Source organism: Polypterus senegalus, chromosome 1 (genome assembly GCF_016835505.1).
Source record: "Polypterus senegalus isolate Bchr_013 chromosome 1, ASM1683550v1, whole genome shotgun sequence".
Lineage (NCBI taxonomy): Eukaryota > Metazoa > Chordata > Cladistia > Polypteriformes > Polypteridae > Polypterus > Polypterus senegalus.
Window position 1 is genome coordinate 18,155,731 of NC_053154.1, and position 16,478 is coordinate 18,172,208.

The 16,478-nt window shown below is 44.1% G+C and overlaps 1 protein-coding gene across 1 annotated transcript in view; it reads left to right on the forward strand.

Moving 5' to 3' along the window:
• The window catches only part of LOC120523258 (GTPase HRas), a 129,402-nt gene extending 120,057 nt beyond the window's left edge, over nucleotides 1-9,345 (forward strand). Inside the window, exons 5-6 of the mRNA XM_039744430.1 lie at nucleotides 241-365; nucleotides 8,768-9,345. Coding sequence (XP_039600364.1) covers nucleotides 241-360 — 120 coding nt within the window. The 3' untranslated portion in view covers nucleotides 361-365; nucleotides 8,768-9,345. The remainder of the gene's footprint in view (nucleotides 1-240; nucleotides 366-8,767) is intronic.
• Nucleotides 9,346-16,478: the final 7,133 nt, after the last annotated feature.

A 16,478-nucleotide genomic window follows, 5' to 3' on the forward strand; every position in this document is an offset into this window, starting at 1 on the left:
TTATAGGAGAAGTGTGACGAAGAAACATGTCACGTGACATGGGCTTAGTAAAAAGAAGCAAAATGGTTGTAGTCGTCCATGAAAACTGTGTTGAGGTGGCATTAAAATCTGAATGCTAAAATATGAGACATCGTCAAAAGTGGTCCAGAAATGAAACATGCAATACTTTGAGGTGCCATCATGAGAAGTCATGAAAACATACAACTTATCTGTGTATGTGTGTGTTTGTCCGCTTCACAGGGAGTAGAGGATGCCTTCTACACTTTGGTGCGGGAAATCCGGCAGCATAAACTCCGAAAGCTGAACCCTCCAGATGAAAGCGGACAGGACTGCATCAGCTGTAAATGTGTCATTTCGTGACCATGGTGAGTTCCTGCAAAAAATTACAGCTCTTGAATGGACATAAATGATCAAAGTTCTTGTGTGTGTTATGTGGTGGAAGGTCGAGCATGGGAGGCTGCCACCTAGTGTGTCAGGGGGACGTGTAACCAGGCCGGTTGTCTCACCTTGACTTTCCAACACACTGGCCTCCTGGTGGGGTATTGTTCCTTGGTCCGACCATGCTGGGATGCCAATGTACCCACTGTCACACTGGTACCTTCTGCCCGTCTCCTGGCTGAGGCAGTACAATTTTTGCCTGGTTTCTTGTGCCATCCAGGAAAGGAACCCTGCCTCACCCCAGCCGGGACACCAGTTCATGTGCGCCATCCATTAAGTGCAAGGTCTTAGACTCGGCCTGAACTGTTAATTTTTTTGTGTGTGTGTGTGGGTTTCATCGGAGGTTAAATGTCATTTTTTCAAATGTAAAACTAGATACTGGCAGCGTTGACACATGGGAGGCTAGAGGGCCACTCACTTGCCCCATCACTGCTAGTATCCTCTTTGGATCCTGTCACGGGCATTTAATGTCCAGATATGCCCCTTTGTTTTTGAATCACTTCCATTTGTACGTGGGTGGCGGCGATTTCGACAATCAGTCTTTTATACCTTAAGAACTTCGTATGGAAGAGCTGCGCCAGTTAAACTCTAGTAAGGTTTGTTCGCTAACTCTCCCTCTATTATCACTTATTATCTGTCCATTTGAGGATGGATGATTGAGGGAGCTATTGTCACGTGACAGGTCCCTTTTCTTTTAGAGAACATGACACCCCATGACCCATATCTGTAGCATCAACGTTAGCCTATATGGAATACCAGTCCTCACAAGGCACCCTCGCACATTCACAAGCAGTGCTTGGTGTCAGAAGCTTGCAGGACTACTTTGATTGTGTAAACAGGAACAGGTTAGATCTGAACGAGTATTCTGACGTCATAACGGGATTCATCAAAAAATGTGTGGATGCCTATGGGTCTATGAAAATAATCTGCCAGTTTCAAATAAGAAATCGTGGATCACTGCTGACATTGAGGCTTTACTGATTGCACACAGCAATGTATTTTGCAATAGCTATGTGGAAATATACAGGAAATGAAGTTACAAACTAAGAAATGCAGTAATAGTGTCCAAATGTCATTATGGGAGCGAACTAGTGACGTCGTTTAGCAGCTTTAACAAGTTGTGTAAACTTGGCAAAGAATAGGGATACTCATAGACTGACTCCAAGGTAATCCTCACCCAGTATCACCTGTATTCTCCCTTTCAGATCATCTTAATGTTTTCTAAGCCCGGTTTGATCGTGACAATAAGTATTCTGTTGTTTTGCTTACCTACAGGGCCACCTAATTCATTCTTCTCCTTTTCAGAACATGAACTAAGAAGCGTATTTAAACGAGTTAATGTCCACAAGGCATCTGGTCCGAATGGAATTTCAGATCACAATTTAAAAACCCGTTGCATTGAATTAGCTGACATCTTCAGTGACATCTATACTCGGCAAAAAAAGAAACGTCCTCTGACTTTCAACTGTTTTTACTTTCAGTAAACTTAATGTGTAAATATTTGTATGAACACTAAAAGAGTCAACACCATAAGACATAAACTAAAAATGTTTCACAATGTGTCCCTGAATGAAGGGAGGCTCAAAATCAAAAGTACTAGTCAGTATCTGGTGTGGCCACCAGCTGCTTGAAGTACTGCAGTGCATCTCCTCCTCATGGACTGGACCAGATTTGTCAGTTCTTGCTGTGAGATGTTACCCCACTCTTCCACCAAGGCACCTGCAAGTTCCTGGACATTTCTGGGGAAAAATGGCCCTAGCCCTGCGATCCAACAGGTCCCAGACGTGCTCAATTCCTTCGATGATAAACACAAATCCGTCCATCACCCCTGGTGAGACAAAACCGCGGACTCATCAGTGAAGAGCACTTTTGCCACTCCTGTCTGATCCAGCTAAGGTGGGTTTGTGCCCATAGGCGGCGTTGTTGCTGGTGATGTCTGGTAAGGACCTGCCTTACAACAGGCCTACAAGCCCTCAGTCCAGCCTCTCTCAGCCTATTGCGGACAGTCTGAGCACTGATGGAGGGATTGTGTGTTCCTGGTGTGACTCGGGCAGTTGTTGTGGCCATCCTGTACCTGTCACGCAGGTGTGATATTCGGATGTACCGATCCTGTGCAGGTGTTGTGACACGTGGTCTTCCACTGCGAGGATGATCAGCTGTCCTTCCTGTCTCCCTGTAGCGCTGTCTTAGGCATCTCACAGTGCGGACATGGCAATTTATTGCCCTAGCCACTTCAGCAGTCCTCATGCCTCCCCGCAGCATGCCTAATGCACGTTCACGCAGATGAGCAGGGACCCTGGGCATCTTTCACAGTCGGTAGACAAGTCTCTTTAGTGTCCTGCTTTTCAGAACTGTGACCTTAAATGCCTACTTTCTGTAAGCTATTAAGGTCTTAACGACCATTCCACAGGTGCATGTTAATTAATTGATTATGGTTAATTGAACATGCATGGAAAACATTGTTTAAACCCTTTACAATGAAGATCTGGAAAGTTATTTGGATTTTTAAAACATTATTGTTGAAATACACAGTCCTGAAAAAGGGACCTTTCTTTTTGTGCTGAGTATATAATGTTTCCCTTGACAATCTGCTATCCCCATCTTCTTCAAAAGGGCAGCAATTATCCCAGTGGCAAAGAAAACAAAGGTGGACTGTGTGAAGAACAACATACTGGTTGGTGGCACTCGCACCAATGGTGATTGTGCTGGGACACATTAAACAGAACAGTTCAGATAGTCCGGACCACCTGTGGTGTGCGCATCATCACAACTAGTCTACAGAGGATGCCATATCCCTCATACTTTATACCACCCTAGCCCATCTGGATAATGAAAATTGTTATGCCAGTTATGGACTGCAGCTCAAAATTTAAAACTGCTGGAACTTAAAAGCCAACCACCAGGTTTCTCAGTTTAGGACTTGATATGGACTTTGGACTCCCTAACTAGCAAACCTCGGCATCTGAGGATGGGCAGCATCAACTCAGGCTATACAGAATATCGTGTGTTGAGTCCCCTTCTCTAGTCCTTGCTTACCTGTGACTGTGTGGCCAGACGCAGCTCCAGCTTCATCATTAAATTTGCTAAAGACGCCACCATCTTAGATCTGATCACCAAAAATATCAAGACGGCTTACACAGAAGAGTTCTACCTGATTTAGTGGTGTGAGGATAATAATTTCACCCTTAATGTCAGCAAAATCCATGGAAGTTAAATCACAAAGTCAGTCCTGGATAAGAAGAAATGCCTGACTTAACAGATGGTGGTAATGTCTCTTAAATACACTTCGTCAATTACTGAAGTGCGTGATTAGTTTCACCTCTCATGTCCTTGCTAGTTACTAATAAACTGGACCCTTGGAGTCAGGATTCTGTTACACAACATTCTACTGGTGCTCTTACTCATAATTGTCTTTGTGCTAAAGTAGCAGTGGCACTGGCTCACAGATCAAGGGCCTTTAATTTAAATGCTTTCTAAGAGTGCTAAAGGCAAAAGCTAACAATTAACAAGGACAGAAGTCACTCAGTATAATCAAATACAGTCATATGAAAACGTTTGGGAACCCCTCTCAGCCTGCATAATTATTGACTCGACTTTCAATAAAGAAGATAACAGTGGTATGTCTTTCATTTTCTAGGAACATCTGAGCACTGAGGTGTTTTCCTAACAAAGATTTTTAGTGAAGCCATATTTAGTTGTATGAAATTAAATCAAATGTGAAAAACTGGCTGTGCACAAATGTGGGTCTCCTTGTCATTGTGCTGATTTGAATGCCTGTCGCTGCTCAATGCTGATTACTGGCAACACCAAATTGGTTGGATGAGCTCGTTAATCCTTGAACTTCATAGACAGGAGTGTCCAATCATGAGTGGTAAAAGGTATTTAAGGTGGTCAATTGCAAGTTGTGCTTCACTTTGACTCTCCTCTGAAGAGTGACAGACAGCATGGGATCCTCAAAGCAACTCTCAAAAGATCTGAAAACAAAGATTGTTGAGTCTCCTGGTTTAGGGGAAGGCTACAAAAAGCCATCTCAGAGGTTTAAACTGTCAGTCAGGAAATGGAAGGCCACAGGCACAGTTGTTGTTAAACCAACCTCAGGTCTGGCAGGTCAAGAAAAATACGGGAGTGGCATATGAGCAGGATTGTGAGAATGGTGACAGACAACCCACAGATCACCTCCAAAGACCTGCAAGAACATCTCACTGCAGATGGTGTATCTGTACATCATTCTACAATTCAGCGCAATTTGCACAAAGAACATCTGTATGGCAGGGTGATGAGAAAGAAGCCCTTTCTGCACTCACGCCACAAACAGAGTCGCTTGTTGTATCAAATGCTCATTTAGACAAGCCAGATTCATTTTGGAACAAAGTGCTTTGGACTGATGAGACACAAATTGAGTTATTTGGTCAGAACAAAAAGCGCTTTGCATGGTGGAAGAAGAAAACCACATTCCAAGAAAAACACCGGCTACCTACTGTCAAATTTGGTGGAGGTCCCATCATGCTGTGGGGCTGTGTGGCTAGTTCAGGGACTGGGGCCCTTGTTAAAGTCGAGGGTCGGATGAATTCAACCCAATATCAACAAATTCTTCAGGATAATGTTCAAGCATCAGTCACAAAGTTGAAGTTACGCAGGGGTTGGATATTCCAACAAGACAATGACCCAAAACACAGTTGAAATCTACAAAGGCATTCATGCAGAGGGAGAAGTACAATGTTCTGGAATGGCGTCACAGTCCCCTGACTTGAATATCATCGAAATCGATGGGATGATTTGAAGCAGGCTGTCCATGCTCGGCAGCTATCAAATTTAACTGAACTGGAGAGATTTTGTATGAAGAATGGTCAGAAATACCTCCATCCAGAGTCCAGACACCATCAAAGGCTATAGGAGGCGTCTAGAGGCTGTTAGATTTGCAAAAGGAGGCTCAACTAAGTATTGATGTCATATCTCTGTTGGGTGCCCAGATTTACGCAGCTGTCTAATGTTGTTATGATGCGTATCGCATATTTTCTGTTAATCCAATAAACTTAATGTCACTGCTGAAATCCTACTGTGTCCATAAGGCATGTCAGATATTCAAAGGAAGTTGCTACTTTGAAAGCTCAGCCAATGAGAAACTAAAATCCAAAGAATTAAGAGGGGTTCCCAAACTTTTTCATAGTTTAATGTATAATCAAATAATGAAAATCATATTTATCACTAAGAATTAACTTTCACAAGCCCCCCCTTTTGTTCTCCTACAACAACAGTTATCATTTATTTTAAGCATAGACTTCAGGGAGGAGAAGGCAGACCACACTTCTGTCAACATCAGAGGGGATACTGAATAAGTTTGCCGCTTTAAATGTCTTGAAGTGACCGTGACAAGTGGAGTGGCAAAAACTAAGTTTGGATGTTGTCAAAACGTCTCTCCAATGCCTGTACTTCCTCAGACATTTGGAGACAGCTCAGATTTCCTCCATCTCTTTTCATTAACTTCTATATTTCATCCTCACTAGCTGCATCATGCCCTCCTAGTATGGCAGCTGGTTGGCTCAAGACTGTAAAGCACTGCACAGAGTGGCAAAGGTGGCACAGAATATTAGTGGCACCCATCTGCCTTCTGTTCAGGACCTACACAACCTAGAAAGGCACTGCACTGTCGCTTTTCTCCCTTCTGCTAAACAGTGCCGGACCACTGCCACTCGCACCAGTAGATTCAGGGGCAGTTTCTACCTACGATTTGTAAGGTTTTCTGAACAGTCAATTGTAAGAATTTAAATATTGTAACATAATAAATATCTATGTACAGTATGAGGAAGGACCAAACAAATCGGACATTAGCACAGGAGTAGGGTGTAGTTATAAACTGTGCCACTAGGTGTCATATGCCCACAGTCGAGTTAGCCAGTTCACTGAGTTGATGCAGTGCGTATTTCTACTGTTTATTCTACAGTCATACATTAGACTTCGGCCATTTCGTTTCTCCAAGCCAGCATGGCATATTTTTAACACTATAATCCCTGAAGCCTACGAAAAAACTCGTAATCCCGTAATAATAGCCGCTCACTTCTCAAAACACGTAGCACCCAGTGTGACAGATAGAGGGCGTACTTCCGGGTTATTGGGCACATATGACTCTCTGGGCCTCCCTGCAGCGTCCTCTAGGGGCCCCTGTGGTATCCAGCAGGTCTGTGGATGAAAACTCCAATGTCCAGAATTCCCTGCTGGCATTCGGGGCACCTCCATGCTGCAAGGAGAGCTCCACCTGGTGGCCTGGGGGTATTGGCCGGGATGACTGGCCGACCATTGTGCACACCAGTCTCGAACCTGGTACCTTCAAGTTGTAAAGCAGCAGTTCTTACCTCTGCACCATTCAAGAACACATATCAACTTCCTGTCAATTGACATTTGAGTTTGGGTTTTTAACTCAGTGACAGCAACATGTATAATCAAATGTTTTTTTTCCCTTTGTTTATATGTTTGAATAAAAGCATGTGTGTGTTTATTTGATATTTGGACTAAAGTCTTCACACGTTATACACTTCAGGTCATTATTAGTATAACATGGAAAAAGTTTCTGCTTTAGATATGTTTTCAGCACTCCTTGAATTTCTTGCATTTCCTCTCATCCTACACTTACCCAGATCTTTGTAGACACGGACCACACATGAGATGCATGTATTCCAAATAACGATATACTGTATTATGTACCCAATACAACTCCCGGCACATCACATGCAGATAAGGAGTCTTGGCTTGAGCTGGGAGAACTTTTTGCCCAGAAGCTGAGCTCCATCGAGGTAGGGGATGGGACAACAGACTGCGTGCTGCTTGTGCTGATGGACGCATTTACAACACAAAAGACGCTGACGGAGAGGTGCGAAAGAACTTAAGGTGGGCTGGGATTACGAGTTTTTTCGTAGGCTTTAGGGATTCTGTTGTTAAGAGAAAACTGCAATCACGTTTTTCAACATTGATGGATTTGTTCATAAAGCATCTGTTCCTTGTGAACAGACTGTTGATCACTGCTGGGGAGTCTCTGGGAAAGCAACAGGAAAAAATAAAAACAAACATCTAAAGTAGTGGAGCACCTAAAATGACATTTTGAGGAGCCAGAGGTGCAGTCATTCGTTATAAAACTGGCTCTGCCCCTCGCCACCACTCTCGGTACTCAGCGCTGAACCACGAGTACCGCTCCCGTCTCCTGCCACTGTTCTTCGCCCTTCATCCGGGAGACATCCCAAGCAGTAGAGGACTCCTGCTCTCTAGTGTGCTCAGCAAGAGCAACCCCTGTCCCTCGAGTGCCGGCAATGCACTCCACTTGGTGACTTGATTACTGACCGCCTGCGTCTTCTCCTCATCTGCACTGGCTCTGCCATAGTTCCGCTAATATGTCTTCTTATTTCTTTCAGTTTAACCTCCGAAATGTACTTCTCTCTTTTCATCCCGTTCCCCTGTTTCCTGCTCAGGCCACACCTTAAACTCCATTCGGACACTGGTGCCACAATTACGGATCTCAGAGCGCTAACGAGGAAATTGTCTACGGCAAACATCTGCACGTGAGAGTATGGCCAGCCAGGTCCCCCCACCACATGAATTTAAAACCGCGTATCGCCACGGACCCTCTGACTTCACCACCGTGACATACACACCTGCACACAAAGAGCTTTTGACCAAAAACAATGTGGTTGTTGCTTTTCACCGAGCTGTAGTCGCCAGATCACTCCCTCCCTGTTCATTCTTTTAATTAAAATTGAGATATGATGGGAAGAAGATTTGCTACCGTAGAAGAAATCGAGGGGGGAAAAAAACATCAGAGACTCTAAACACGGTAACAAAAGAGGAGTGCGGAAAATGTTAACAGAAATGGGAGAGGCGGCGCGGCACATGGGGAGAGCATTTTGAGCTCCGAACTGACGTACATGGGATTGCTGTACGTTTTTTAATGACTTAACGCTATCCCGATTGACGCTGATTCGGTATAACGTGCTTTGCTCCAAACCCTAAAAAAACTGCAACATTAATGATGATTTGTTATAACGCTGTTACGCTCAAACAAAACCAAGTGAATCAGCGAAAGGCGCCGATTTCGAACGAGGCACAACGATAGATTTCCCACCTTCTCCAGCAAAACATTGAATACCGCGCACAGAGGCTGGTCCAATAGATTTAACAAACGAAGAAGTGGCAAGTGTGGACAGAGAAACTTCTGCAGCATTTCCAACAACTTTAAAAGCCATCATTGACCAAAGGAATTATTTAACGTTGATGAAACAATATTGGTGTCAATTTAGGCCTAAAAGAGCACATCCCTGGTAACGTGTTTTTTTCTGTTTTCCAGACAGTCCAAGGCTGGATTTTCCAAGAAAAGCGGACAGGACCGACTAGAAGCCAAGAAGAGATTGCGACCTCATCCACGAAGAGGAGGAGGAGGAGGAGAAGGAAGTCGAGAAAGACTTTATGTTGAGTGGCAGCTTCCCGTCACGTGTAAAAACGGGAGTCGATTTTTCTATTTTTGTCTGCCACTTTCTCCCCAACTGTATAAACTGTATAAAGCTGTAGATCTGGAATCGCAGTTAACTTATTTTATTGTCTCAACACTGGCGTTTAACCGGCGCTCGTGTGCTGGATCGGAATGCCTTACTCGCCGTTACGACGCAAAGGAGTCTTCACGCAGTCCACCAGGAGTCTTCAACAGGTCGCTCTGGAAAGGCCGCCCACCCGCCTGCCGTCTCCTTCCCTGACGTCCTGTAACGACGTCGGCTGCAGTGGCTTGTTTGCTGAGGGGTTTAACCGAGGGAGCAAATGTCTTGCTTTGTCTGTTTCTTAGTGTAGCGCCTTGCTTTTTAAAGGGTGTGAGGACGGAAGAACTCCAATGTACTTTTCTGCAAGGCAAATAAATACAATCTGTTAACTGTTCCCTTGATAGATCTTCTTTGTTTTAGAAATATGACCAACGTTATGGAGTTTAGTGTTTGTGTTTTAAACATGCCTTTAGTTTAATTCATCTGGCAGCAATCATGTGGGGTCAAAGGCGTTGAATACAAGCTGGTCCAATAGTCACACTTATACTGTAGATAGATAGATAGATAGATAGATACTTTATTAATCCCAAGGGGTAATTCACATAATCCAGCAGCAGTATACTGATACAAAGAAACAATATTAAATTAAAGAGTGATAACAATGCAGGTATAACAGACAATCTTGGGAAGTTGATTATGAGTGATAGTAAAAGAAAACGTGAGATCGGTGACGAGATTTGAGCAACGGCAGCTGTCCTGAGGGTCCATGGGAGTGAAATGGGTGCCGAGTCTAAGAAGTAAACTCTCAGTTGACCGGTCACTCTGTATGTCTGTCTTCACCTATGGCCATGAGCTTTGGGTTATGACTGAAAGAAAGAGATCACAAGTACAAGCTTCAGAAATGAAGACTCTTCACGGGGTGGCTGGGCTCTCACACTCCTTGATAGATAGATAGATAGATAGATAGATAGATAGATAGATAGATAGATAGATAGATAGATAGATAGATAGATAGATAGATAGATAGATAGATAGATAGATAGATAGATAGATAGATAGATAGATAGATACTTTATTAATCCCAAGGGGAAATTCACATAATCCAGCAGCAACATACCGATACAAAAAACAATATTAAATTAAAGAGTGATAACAATGCAGGTATAACAGACAATAACTTTGTATAATATTAACGTTTACCCCCCCTGGGTGGAACTGAAGAGTCGCATAGTGTGGGGTCTCCTCAGTCTGTCAGTGGAGCAGGACGGTGACAGCAGTCTGTCGCTGAAGCTGCTCCTCTGTCTGGAGATGATCCTGTTCAGTGGATGCAGTGGATTCTCCATGATTGACAGGAGTCTGCTCAGCCCTGCCGCCTGCCACAGATGTCAAACTGTCCAGCTCCATGTCTACAATAGAGCCTGCCTTCCTCACCAGTTTGTTCAGGTGTGAGGCGTCCCACTTCTTTATGCTGCCTCCCCAGCACACCACCACGTAGAAGAGGGCGCTCACCACAACCGTCTGGTAGAACATCTGCAGCATCTTATTGCAGATGTTGAAGGATGCCAGTCTTCTAATGAAGTATAGTCGGCTCTATCCTCTCTTGCACAGAGCATCAGTATTGACAGTCCAGTCCAATTTATCATCCAACTGCACTCCCAGGTATTTATAGGTCTGCACCCTCTGCAGAGTCACCTCTGATGATCATGGGGTCCATGAGGGGCCTGGTCTTCCTAAAATCCACCACCAGCTCCTTGATTTTACTGGTGTTCAGGTGTAAGTGGTTTGAGTCGCACCATTTAACAAAGTCCTTGATTAGGTTCCTATACTCCTCCTCCTGCCCACTCCTAATGCAGCCCACCATAGCAGTGTCGTCAGTGAACTTTTGCACGTTGCTCCTGTGTTGCTGACCACAATGTCAGACCTGCAGTTCCCGAGACGCACATACTGAGGTCTGTCTGTAAGATAGTCCACAATCCATGCCACCAGGTGTGAATCTACTCCCATCTCTGTCAGCTTGTCCCTAAGGAGCAGAGGTTGGATGATGTTGAAGGCACTAGAGAAGTCCAAAAACATAATTCTTACAGCACCACTGCCTCTGTCCAAGTGGGAGAAGGATCGGTGTGGCATATAGATGATGGCATCCTCCGCTCTCACCCTCACCTGGTATGTGAACTGCTTATAAAATACTATGAAAGGCTAACGAATACTTTTAATTAATAGTACAGAAATATTTAAATTGAGATTCTTGGTTGCAGCCAATAATGATATATACTGATAATGGGTGTGGTGGGCAGGCTCCGCCCATCATACAGTGGGTGGGGCTTGTCTAGAGCGAGGGAGTGTCCTTGTCATTAAGCCAGTGTAGTTTTCTGTTCCTCTGTTTCCTACGTGGCAGTTTATTTCAGACCAACTTAATCCTTCCAGCATGTTTTATTTTATTGATTTTTTTTTTTTTTGAAAATCTTCCCACCTGAATTCTACAAAAACAGAAGAGAAGTTGCAGAAGCTTTGGTATGCCGTGTTTTGTGCAGGATTCATCATTTCAAGTTAGTAACGAGGCCGAATGCTTAAGGCTGCATTCTCACGGCAGCTCGGTTCTGAACATTTTCACTCCCCTGACACAGGATTCCATTCTTTTGGAGAAACGTGAACGGTAAAAAAAATAACCGACCTGGAATCATAACATAAGAAATTTGACACACGCGAGGACAGCATTCAGTCCTTCAAAGCCCTTTGTTTAGCTGATAGCTAAGCTGTCCCAACATCTCGTCCAGGTTCTTCTTAAAGCTTGTCAGGTGTTCAGCTTCAACTCCATGTCTCGGTAGTTTGTGTAAAGAAGTGCTTCCTGGCTTCAGTTCCCCTTAATTTCCACTGATGTCCTCGAGTACGTGATTCACCCTTAAGCTGGGTCTACTTTATCGATGCCTTTGAGGTGTTTATATCCCTGGATGAGGGCCGCGCCGACTCCTCTGGTTTAATTCTCCAGGTCTGTCACAGCAGGACGTGTCCTTAAGTTCTGGGATGCACTTGGCTGCTCTCCTCTGCACAGCTTCATGTGCTGCTATGTCTTTTTTCTGCCGTGGTCACCAGAACTGCACAAAGTACTCCAGATGTGGTCTCACTAGAGTATTATATGGTTGGAGTATAACATCCTTTGACTTAAATTCGACAGACTTTATGATATAACCTAATATTTTATTTGCCTTGCTGATCAGTTCTTCATATTGCTTAGACGATGAAAATATTGTGTTGACATAAACAAGAGCAAACGACCATTGGAGAGCAACCAAGTGCATCATGGGACTGAAGGACATGTCGTACTGTGACAGACTCACAGAACTAAACCTGTTTAGTGTCGAGCAGCGTTCAGTCGTCATCTGAAATAGAAACACTGACAACATTTAAAAAGTATCTGGATGAGATATCGAGACGGCTAAATAAACGAGTGACAAATGGACCGAGTGGTCTCCTCTCAATAAAACCGCGCATCGCCAGGCACCTCTCTGACTTCACCACCATGACATGCACGCCTGCACACGCCGCGTTGTCAGTCAAAGAGCTTTTGGCCAAAAACCATGTGGTTGTTGCTTTTCACCAAACTGTAGTCGCCAGATCACTTCCTCCCCGTTCCTTCTTTTAATTAAAATTGAGATTTGATGAGAAGAAGATTTGCTACCGTAGAAGAAATCGAGGGGGAAGAAAACGTCAGAGACTCTAAACTCGGTAACAAAAGAGGAGTGCAGGAAATGTTATCAGAAATGGGAGAAGTGGCGCAGCAAACGACCATTGGAGAGCAACCAAGTGCATCATGGGACCGAAGGACAAGTCGTACTGTGACAGACTCACAGAACTAAACCTGTTTAGTGTCGAGCAGCGTTCAGTCGTCAGCTGACAACCTCTAAAAAGTATCTGAATGAGATATCGAGACGTCTAAATAAACGAGTGACAAGTAAACCGAGTGGTCTCCTCTCGTTTGTCAGATTTCTTAGGTTGTTATTTATAGACGGTTACATATAAATGTATTTACAGTAGGTGTATCTCATATATAAAGGTCTACGCGTGTGAATTGTGTGTGTCTGTCTGTCTGTCTGTCTGTCCGGCCTGGAAGTGAGAGGTGGAGTCGGGGTAACAAAAACTCACTTAGCCGCTAAGAACACAAGCGAGGCGAGCACATTGGCAAAACGAAACCTTCGAGGAGAGAGAAACTCACCTAGCCGCTGATAGACAACTGAGGCGAGCATGTCGGCAAAACGAATCCTCCTAGAAAAGAGACGCCCAGAGTCGTTCCTTTCAATCACCTGACATCTCTACATTTCAATTTGTTTTCTGAGGATTTCAGTAGTTTCTAGGACCCCCGGGCTTTTTACAGCACAGGCTTACACAGCTATACAGTATAAATACAGTTGTGCTTGAAAGTTTGTGAACACTTTAGAATTTTCTATATTTCTGCATAAATATGACCTAAAACATCATCAGATTGTCACTCAAGTCCTAAAAGTAGATAAAGAGAAACCAGTTAAACAAATGAGACAAAAATATTATACTTGGTCATTTATTTATTGAGGAAAATGATCGAATATTACATATTTGTGAGTGGCAAAAGTATGTGAACCTCACGGATGATCAGTTAGTTTGAAGGTGAAATTCGAGTCAATGGGATGCCAATCAGGTGTGAGTGGGCACCCTGTGTTATTTAAAGAACAGGATCTATCAAAGTCTGCTCTTCACAACACATGTTTGTGGAAGTGTATCATGGCACAAACAAAGGAGATTTCTGAGGACCTCACAAAAAGAGTTGTTGATGCTCATCAGGCTGGAAAAGGTTACAAAACCATCTCTAAAGAGTTTGGACTCCACCAATCCACAGTCAGACAGATTGTGTACAAATGGAGGAAATTCAAGACCATTGTTACCCTCCCAGGAGTGGTCGACCAACAAAGATCACTCCAAGAGCAAGGCGTGTAATAGTCGGCGAGGTCACAAAGGACCCCAGGGTAACTTCTAAGCAACTGAAGGCCTCTCTCACATTGGCTAATGTTCATGTTCATGAGTCCACCATCAGGAGAACACTGAACAACAATGGTGTGCATGGCAGGGTTGCAAGGAGAAAGCCACTGCTCTCCAAAAAACATTGCTGCTCGTCTGCAGTTTGCTAAAGATCACGTGGACAAACCAGAAGGCTATTGGAAGAATGTTTTGTGGACGGATGAGACCAAAATAGAACTTTTTGGTTTAAATGAAAAGCGTTATGTTTGGAGAAAGGAAAACACTGCATTCCAGCATAAGAACCTCATCCCATCTGTGAAACATGGTGGTGGTAGTATCATGGTTTGGGCCTGTTTTGCTGCATCTGGGCCAGGACGGCTTGCCTTCATTGATGGAACAATGAATTCTGAATTATATCAGAGAATTCTAAAGGAAAATGTCAGGACATCTGTCCATGAACTGAATCTCAAGAGAAGGTGGGTCATGCAGCAAGACAACGACCCTAAGCACACAAGTCGTTCTACCAAAGAATGGTTAAAGAAGAATAAAGTGAATGTTCTGGAATGGCCAAGTCAAAGTCCCGACCTTAATCCAATCAAATGTTGTGGAAGGACCTGAAGGAGCAGTTCATGTGAGGAAACCCACCAACATCCCAGAGTTGAAGCTGTTCTGTACGGAGGAATGGGCGAAAATTCCTCCAAGCCGGTGTGCAGGAATGAGAAAAGTTACTGGAAACATTTAGTTGCAGTTATTGGGGGTCACAGCAGATACTGAAAGCAAAGGTTCACATACTTTTGCCACTCACAAATATGTAATATTCGATCATTTTCCTCAATAAATAAATGACCAAGTATAATATTTTTGTCTCATTTGTTTAACTGGTTTCTCTTTATCTACTTTTAGGACTTGAGTGACAATCTGATGATGTTTCAGGTCATATTTATGCAGAAATCTAGAAAACTCTAAAGGGTTCACAAACTTTCAAGCCCAACTGTTACATACTTTATCTAGCTTACTATGTCTGTAAATTTGTTTGTTGCTGGTCCCGATCTGCACACCTGCCATGGCTGCTGGACTTTGTGTCCCACTTCACTAACGTACAGCACACTCATAGTCTACTGCAGTGCTACTCGGCCTTTCTGGGGTTGTGACCCACTTTGTTCCATGTTAGTGTCTCCCCTTTGGTGAGACAAGTGAAATCGTCTGAACACCCCCTTCATAAATTGAGAGTGGGGGTCCCCCTGGCTAAATTGAACACAATTGTCAAGGTGGGGGTCCCCTTGGTGAACCGACAACGATTGTCGGGTGGGGGATACAGCGTAATCTTCAGAGTGAGGAGTCACTGCGCAGCCCTCCACATGACCCACTACCATTATAGCAACTTGCAGCCCACCCGTAGAATCTCCTGTAACCCAAGAGCGGGTCACGAGCCAGTCGTTGAGAACCATACTGGTCTACAGTAGGAAATGTCTAAACGGGGAAGGTGTCCTCATTTGAAATCTGAGAATTAGACGCTAAACTGGGCAGGTCAGGTTGGACGTGTAAGACCACTGCAGGGCCAATGGAGTCAGTGCATCGAGCTCGAAACAGGCTTACAGCACACACCGTAAAGGCAATTTTTACCTACTGTAAGAAGAAAGATTTTTCTAGATAAATTATTACGTAGAGCATCAGACAGAAAGCTGCGGAAAAATTGTTCATGAAGAGAAAAAAGGGGTCTGTTCTAAACATAATGCTAGTAAGTTAAATGACTATGAGGGGCTTATTATTTCATTTTCACTTTATATGATGAGGCTGTGCCACACTGGCCCTTAATGCAGACACACCACTGATGGTAACCGATAGTGTGTGGCTGGGGGTCTCGTCTCATTTTCTGAAACCACTTTTCTTGGTGAGGGTCACGGTGACAGCCGGCCAGCCCAGACCTCCTTGTCCCCAGACAGTGACAGATTCCAGCTCTTCCTTTAGAATTCCCAGGTGTTTACAAGCCAAGCGAGAGACAGAATCCCCCCAGCGTGTCCTGGGTCTGCCAAAGGGTCTCCATCCAGTGGGAATTGCCTGGAGAACCATCAGGGGGGGAGCCGTTGATGGAGACATCTTTTCCTTACATGTCCAAAGCATCTCAGCTGGCTCTTATCAAATTGGAGGGGTAGCAACTCTACACCGAGGGTCTCCCGAATCTCAGAACTCCTCATACTATTAAAGCAGATCATAACCTGGTTCTGCTTCAGCCTCACTACAGACCAAGAGTGATGGAGCTACCTACAACTACACGCTCATTCAGGAAGTGGTCCCCTGAGGCAGAGCAGACTCTGAGAGACTGGAACTACAGACTGGGATATCCTGCTGGGGTCACATAGTGAGAACATTGAAGAGGCTGTTGACTGCACAACTGATTACATCAACTTCTGTATGGACATTGTAGTTCCAGTAAGAACAGTACGCTGCTATGCTAACAACAAGCCATGGATTACAAGTGACATCAAAGGCCTTTTGAACCAGAAGAAAAGGGCTTTTAAAGGTGGTGATCAGCATGAGCTC